General features: G+C 44.0%; 1 protein-coding gene across 1 annotated transcript; it reads right to left on the reverse strand.

Annotated features, from left to right (window-relative positions):
• Positions 1 to 1,046: 1,046 nt before the first annotated feature.
• Positions 1,047 to 7,445, reverse strand: LOC133542998 (uncharacterized). Its single transcript, XM_061887339.1, has 2 exons — positions 4,090 to 7,445; positions 1,047 to 1,708 (listed from the first exon to the last, which is right to left on the reverse strand). The coding sequence occupies exons 1-2, from the start codon at positions 6,263 to 6,265 to the stop codon at positions 1,581 to 1,583; spliced, it is 2,304 nt and encodes a 767-aa protein (XP_061743323.1). The 5' UTR covers positions 6,266 to 7,445; the 3' UTR covers positions 1,047 to 1,580.
• Positions 7,446 to 7,712: the final 267 nt, after the last annotated feature.

Genomic DNA, 7,712 nt, shown 5'->3' on the forward strand with positions numbered 1-7,712 from the left:
CTAGTAAAACTCACACGTATTCAATATCACAGGCATTTTTAGACATTTTGCACGTTTGGATTAGGAATTATGTTGGAATACATTTTTATTGCTTTTTTCGCATTATCTCAAGAGTCTAGGTACATTACTGTCAAATTGAGTAAAACAAATATTATTTGTTGTTGCAAACCCTACCAAATGTTTTTTTTCTGGAAAACACTCAAATATGCATTTCTTCAGGCATTATTAGACATTTTGCATGTGTATTTTTGGAGTTATGTTTCAAAAACTGACATTTTTAGTTTGACAAACCTGATTTTTGGCAAAACCTGATTTTTGTATTTGTGATCCTTTCCAAAATACCTGATTCCGGTAAAACTCAAATAAATTCAATATTACAGGCTTTTCAAGACAAATTTCATGTTTGGTTTTGGAGTTCTGATTATAAACCTTTCATATTTAGTACTGTTATATTGAATAAAAAAACTAACTTTTGTCTTTGTGAACCTCACAAAAGATGATTTTTCTAGTACAACTAACAAAACACATATCTTGGCATTAGTAGCCATTTTCCATGTGTTGTTTAGAAGTTATGCTTGAATACATTTTTATTGCTTTTTTTGCATTATCTCAGGATTGTAAGACTATTATAGTCATATTGAATAAAAAACTACTTTTTGCATTTGCAAGATTTAAAAAAAGCATATGTTTCGAATAAAACTCCCAAAGATGCATTATTTCAGGCATTATTAGCCATTTTTCATGTGTGGTGTAGGAGTTATTTTTAAATAACTGTCATATTGAGTGTTACAGTATACAGTCATATTGAGTAAAACCTAATTTGTATTTGCAAACCATAGAAAAACAACTGTATCAAGTAAAACTCACATGTATTCAATATCACAGGCATTTTTAGACATTTTGCACGTTTGGATTAGGAATTATGTTGGAATATATTTTTATTGCTTTTTTCGCATTATCTCAGGAGTCTAGGTACATTAATGTCAAATTGAGTAAAAAAAATACTTTTTGTTTTTGCAACCCTACCGTCACAACCACTGGCTTGTTAGTGGCTGTAACATTAAGGGAGACCACACCGATTTGTACATTTTAGCCAACAGATCTTTTATTTACAACATGTATCAGTGATCAGTAATGTGAATTAACCAAGGAATGTATCAGTAAATGAGTGTTGTCCAAAAGGGTGCAAGTGTGGTGCTAATCCCGGCCGTCGTTGCCGTGACCATACGGTCACCAAACGAATGTGCCTGTGGGACGAGAGAGAGAGAGAGAGAGAGAGCATGAGAGAGAGAGCATGCTGATGGGAGGCCTTTTATAGGCCGCCCAATCAGCAGCCCTCTGAGATGTTGCACGTCTTCACAGACCAGCTCCACCTGCGGGTCGGAGGACCAAAGTGCCCCAAACACTAACCGGCAGCAACCGACAGCTCCACCTGCGGGTCGGAGGACCAAAGTGCCCCAAACACTAACCGGCAGAGCCGGGCATGACATCCCCCCCCTTAAAAACAGAGACCCGTGTTAACTGGGTCTCTGAAGCACCATCAAAAAATAGAAAACCAAAACCTACAGTAGCCCCAGTAGCTATATTCTAGTCCCAATGACGCACCTCCCCTCCACCCCAGACCAACCAGAACCCAAACCATCCCTAACACCCTCCTTACCCTCCGACCTTCCCTGCACCCAGCAAATCCTGGTACCCGGACAGCGACCTTTAAGGGAAACAGAGAAAAACCGCAGGTTAGGAGTGAGTGGAGATGATTAGACCTCCTGGTCCAGAGCCCGAGAGAGCGCATCAGCCATTACATTTTCCACCCCGCGAATATGGCGGATCAACAGGTGGAATGGCTGCAGAAACAGTGCCCAGCGCAACAGGCGCTGGTTGGTGGACCCTTTGAAAGACTGTAGAAAAGTGAGAGGGTTGTGATCTGAGTAGACCACAATTGGATGGAGACCCCCTCCCACATAGACTTCAAAGTGTTGCAATGCCCAAATCAATGCTAATGCTTCCTTTTCAATCACTGAATAATTAAATTGGTATTTGTTGAATTTTTTTGAAAAATAGCAAACCGGTCTGGCTACTCCATCATCATCAGCCTGCAGGAGGACCGCACCTGCTCCCACCTGGCTTGCATCCACCTGCAGCTGGAATGGCAGATCCAGTTTGGGTGCAGCCAGGACCGGAGCTGATGTTAACAAAAGCTTTGCATTCTGGAAAGCCTGCTGACACTCCTCCGACCAAATGAATTTGGCGCCACCCTTCAACAAATTGGTCAGAGGAGATACAACAGTTGAAAAATTGCAGCAAAAATTGCGGTAGTACCCGATCATACCCAAAAAGCGCATAAGTTCTTTCTTCGTCGCCGGCACAGGGAAATTATCAATAGCTGCCACCTTTGCGTTAACGGGCCGCACCATCCCCTGGCCGACTACTTTACCCAAATAGACGACTGTGGCACGCGCAAACTCGTATTTCGCTAAATTTACTGTGAGGTTTGCTGCCACCAACCTCTGGAAAAGCGCTCGAATGCGAGCCAAATGTTCGTCCCAACTGTCTGAATGACAAACGGCGTCGTCCAAATAAACCACGCACCCCTGCAGCCCCCCAACGATCCTATTCATGAGCCGTTGGAAGGTTGCAGGAGCATTCCGCAAACCGAAGCTCATTCGAGTATACGAGTACAAACCAGAAGAGGTAATGAATGCAGATATCTCCTGCGCTCTCTGCGTCAAAGGCACTTGATAGTAAACTTTCAATAAATCAAATTTGCTGACATAACGAGCACTCCCAACCTGATCCACACAGTCCTCGATACGTGGCAATGGAAAAGAATCTGGTCTAGTCACAGCATTTACTTTCCTATAATCCGTACAGAATCTATAGGTGTTATCTGACTTTTTCACCAGTAGACATGGCGATGCCCAACTGGAGTAAGATGGCTTGGCGAGACCATGATCAAGCAGATACTGCACACTGTCCTCCATACTCTTCTGTTTATCGGGAGCCACTCGATAAAATCTTTGTCGTATTGGGCGGGCACCCTGTGTGTCAATGTCATGTTCAATTAGTGTGGTACAGGTTGGAGTGTCGGAAAACAAAGGCAAAAACTCAAAAATCAAATCCGACAACTGTTTACGCTGTACCTCACCTAAATGACCGAGGAGACTATCTAGCTCCTTTAACTGCTGAGTATTATCCAAGCGCCCGTGTAACACTGAATCATCAGGTGCGCGCACTTCATCCCAAGCTGCCACCTCCGGCCAGTTGAGCGGTTCCCCAACCCCAACGGCTAGACCCACTGGACTCGCAGCAATCCCACCCGCCTTGTCGGAACCTGCAGAGTGGTAAGGCTTGAGTAAATTCACATGACACAGTTGCTGTGATCGTTTACGATCAGGAGTTGACAGTAAATAATTGAGATCTGACACTTGGCTCATAACCGTAAATGGACCAGAGTATTTTGCTGTAAATGGTGACCCCGGAATGGGCAGCAAAGCTAAAACTTGATCACCTGGATTGAAAACTCTGATCTTCGCTTTACGGTCATAACGCAGCTTCATTTTCACCTGAGCTTTAGTCAAATGCTCGGTTGCCTCTTTCCAGACTTCAACGTGGCATGCCAGCGCTCCAATGCCCCCTGACTCTGTGCGTGATACGCGCTGCTCAAATTGTGCTTCACCTGCATCGACTTCAACGCTGCAGCAAATGTTCTGGAGGTAAAGTTAGACCCTCTGTCGCTCTGAATTACCTTCGGAATGCCAAAGACAGAAATGAATTTAGACAAACATTTCAATATTGACCTTGTGGTAATTGTTCTCAAGGCATACGCTGCTGGATACCGAGTGGCCTGGCACATGATGGTAAAGAGGTACACACAACCAGATTTCGAAGGGGGTAGTGGACCTACACAATCAATAATGAGATGCTCAAATGGTGTGCCAACAGACGGAATAGGTTGAAGTGGTGCAGGTTTAATGGGAGTACTCTGTTTCGCAACCTGGCAAACATGACATGCTTTGACAAATCTAGATACATGGCGTTTCATCCGTGGCCAGTAAAAATGTTCCAAAAGACGTCGGTAGGTTTTCTTACCTCCAAAATGCCCAGACTCTGCTCCATGGGCTGTTCTCAAAATCAAATCACGGTATTTGTCAGGTACCATCACTTGAATCACCTGACCTGCCACTTCAGGATCAACACCTGGCAACCACGTATGCAGCAAAACGCCATTCTGAATGAAGTAACCCATCGTTGGATCAGTAGAAGCTAAGGCAAAATATTTCTCAAAGCTCTGATCATTCTTTTGTGCCTCAATTAAATCTTGACATGACAGAGGTTCGGGCAGCTCAGGAACAAAAAAAGGCACAGATTTGGACACATCCGACGATTGCGCCTGCGTGCGAGACATTGCCCTAGTCACAGCACAAGCAGTAAACACTTCTGGGAATTCTTGACAACACGCGTCTGGCTCCTCTACAGATAGCGGTACAGGTGTAACAACTGGAGGTGGAGAAACTAAACACCCACCCAAATTGTTCCCCAGAATTACATGGATATCCTGCATAGGCAGAGACGGTCTCACAGCAATAGTCACCTCCCCATTCACAAATCCTGAACACAAGTGAATTTTGTGCAACGGTACAGAAAATGACTGCATGCCTATTCCTCTAATCAAAACACATTTCCCAGTGTCAGATGCTGTGGAAAATGGCAAAACTGCTCCAGAAATGAAACTCTCAGATGCCCCAGTGTCTCTTAAGATTTTAACTGGAACTTTTTGTGTCTCTCCAACCAATGACACCCAGCCATCACTAATGAATGGAGCGAAATCAGACGCCGCTGACTCTACTGATTTCGTCTGCTCGTCTGACACAGATGCACCATCTTCAATCACTTGCTCACAATGAACTTCCAAACGAGGTAACGGTGTTAGATCAGAGACGCCAAAATCAACTGGATGCACAACAGAAACACACCCAGCTACCTTGGCATTAGATTTACGGCCTTTCAACAGCGGGCAGTCCTTTTTCCAATGTCCCTCCTGCAAACAGTAATGACATTTATCCGTCGGGCTTGGGCGAGATTTGCTACTTCCATTATCAAATTTAGGAACATTACTGGAATTGCCATAATTGGATCGATTTGAACTACGACCATAACGAGGAGGAGAACGTTGTGGAGGAGAACGAGCAGGATCATAACGTTGGTGGCTATTATACCGTGGAGGAAAGCTGTAAGGCTTACGTTTATGAGTCAACACAAAGGTATCAGCAAGCGAGGCTGCCTCCTCCACTGACTTTGCCTTTTGCTCATTAATGTAGGTTGCAATTCGATCTGGTACAATGTTCTTAAACTGCTCCAAAATCAACAAATCACGCAAATTTTCGTAAGTTGAGACAGACTCTGAAGTGAGCCACCGGTTAAAATAAGTACTCAACTCTCTTGCCACTTCAGCATGGGTCTGATTAGCACGTTTACGCCAGTTTCTGAAACGTTGTCTGTAAGCTTCTGGATTCAGTTCATAACATTTCAAGACCGCTTTTTTCACCTCAGCATACTTGTGCCTATCAACAGGTGTTAATGCCAAGTATGCCTCCCGTGCGCGTCCTACTAGTACAGTTTGCAAAAGCACCATTCTATCCTCTTCACTCCACTTTTTGTCAGAGGCCATCTGTTCAAACAGTGAGAAAAATACGTCTGGGTCACGTTCGTCAAACTTTGGAACATACTTTACCATGCTATCCATACTTGACCCGGACAGATTTCCACTAATCTTACCTTCTGACATTAGTTTCAAACGATCCTGTTCAATTTTAATTTTCTCAAGCTGTACTGTAAGGTCCATTTCACCTTTTTTCAAATCCATTTCTTTTTCAAATTTGAGTCTCTCCATATCTGCTTTCTGTTGCAATTCTCGTTCTAATTTGATTTTTTCCAGTTCAAAAAGACGTTCTTTCTCCTTAGCCTGTTGCGCCCACTCAAATTCAAGTGCCTTCATCTCTCTTTGTTGCTCAAAAGTCAGTATGCCTACCCTCTCTGACTGCATAGGCTCTGACATACCCTTCACATGAGCGTCACCACCTTTTCCTGAAGGCAAAATGCTCTGCTCACACAAAAACTCGTGAATGGAGTCACGCAAGGGTCCCTTCTTACCAGTTCTAATGGCTGATGACAATTCCATGCCATACTTTTCTGCCAATTGCAACAACTGTTCCTTATTAAGGGCAAACAACAATTTCTCAGATGGTGCTTCCACAAAAGCCTCCATCCTGCTCAACCCAGGCCGTCAGTACCAATCTGGCTACTGTACCAAACCAACAATGAAACTACTGAAAAAACAACCCAACCAAAAACTAGCTCTAATTACGCTAGGCTCTCTCTCTCCAACCAATCTAACCAGGTCTCTAAAACATTACAGTTATGTTAACACAGCAAACTAACCTCGGAGCATCCCCCTAAACATTTTCCCCCCACTAGACTAATCTATTTTCACACAGAGCCCGAGGACGAGGATCATTTACTCACCAATACCTGTGGAGACGTACCATCCCGACAAAGCCGATTCAGCCGTTTCTCCAAGGCGGTGCCCTCGCCCAGGCTCTGTGACAGCAGGAACCTAGAACCCGTACTAGATGGGGATAAAGGCGACAGCTCCTAAGAGGCTGAATGCAATGCTACAAACTGCAATGAAACTCAACCAAGATGGCTGGAACAAACAATTCAGTGTCTACCTACGCTTGCACGGTCAAACAAAGCCTCAAAAGTACAAATCAGCAGATCCCCCAATTAACTAACTGATAACAGGCCCCAACTGACTATCAGCAGTACACAATTAGTAACTCAGCTCTACTCACCTTCCTACGCTCCAAAAGCCAGTAGAAGGAATACTCAATACAAAGAGCTCTACGCACCTTCCTACGCTGCCATAGCCAGTAGAAGGAATTACCATAGCCTAAAGTTACTACCAAAGATCGGACGAGCCCCCATATGTCACAACCACTGGCTTGTTAGTGGCTGTAACATTAAGGGAGACCACACCGATTTGTACATTTTAGCCAACAGATCTTTTATTTACAACATGTATCAGTGATCAGTAATGTGAATTAACCAAGGAATGTATCAGTAAATGAGTGTTGTCCCAAAAGGGTGTTAGTGTGGTGCTAATCCCGGCCGTCGTTGCCGTGACCATACGGTCACCAAACGAATGTGCCTGTGGGACGAGAGAGAGAGAGAGAGAGAGCATGAGAGAGAGAGAGAGCATGCTGATGGGAGGCCTTTTATAGGCCGCCCAATCAGCAGCCCTCTGAGATGTTGCACGTCTTCACAGACCAGCTCCACCTGCGGGTCGGAGGACCAAAGTGCCCCAAACACTAACCGGCAGCAACCGACAGCTCCACCTGCGGGTCGGAGGACCAAAGTGCCCCAAACACTAACCGGCAGAGCCGGGCATGACACCTACCATAAGTTTTTTTTTTCTGGAAAACTCTCAAAGATGCATTTCTTCAGGCATTATTAGACATTTTGTATGTGTATTTTTGGAGTTATGTTTCAAAAACTGACATTTTGAGTTTGACAAACCTGATTTTTGACAAAACCTGATTTTTGACAAAACCTGATTTTTGTATTTGTGATCCTTTCCAAAATACCTGATTCCGGTAAAACTCACATAAATTCAATATTACAGGCTTTTCAAGACAAATTTCATGTTTGGTTTT

This window comes from Nerophis ophidion, linkage group LG25 (genome assembly GCF_033978795.1).
Source record: "Nerophis ophidion isolate RoL-2023_Sa linkage group LG25, RoL_Noph_v1.0, whole genome shotgun sequence".
In the NCBI taxonomy this organism is placed as follows: domain Eukaryota; kingdom Metazoa; phylum Chordata; class Actinopteri; order Syngnathiformes; family Syngnathidae; genus Nerophis; species Nerophis ophidion.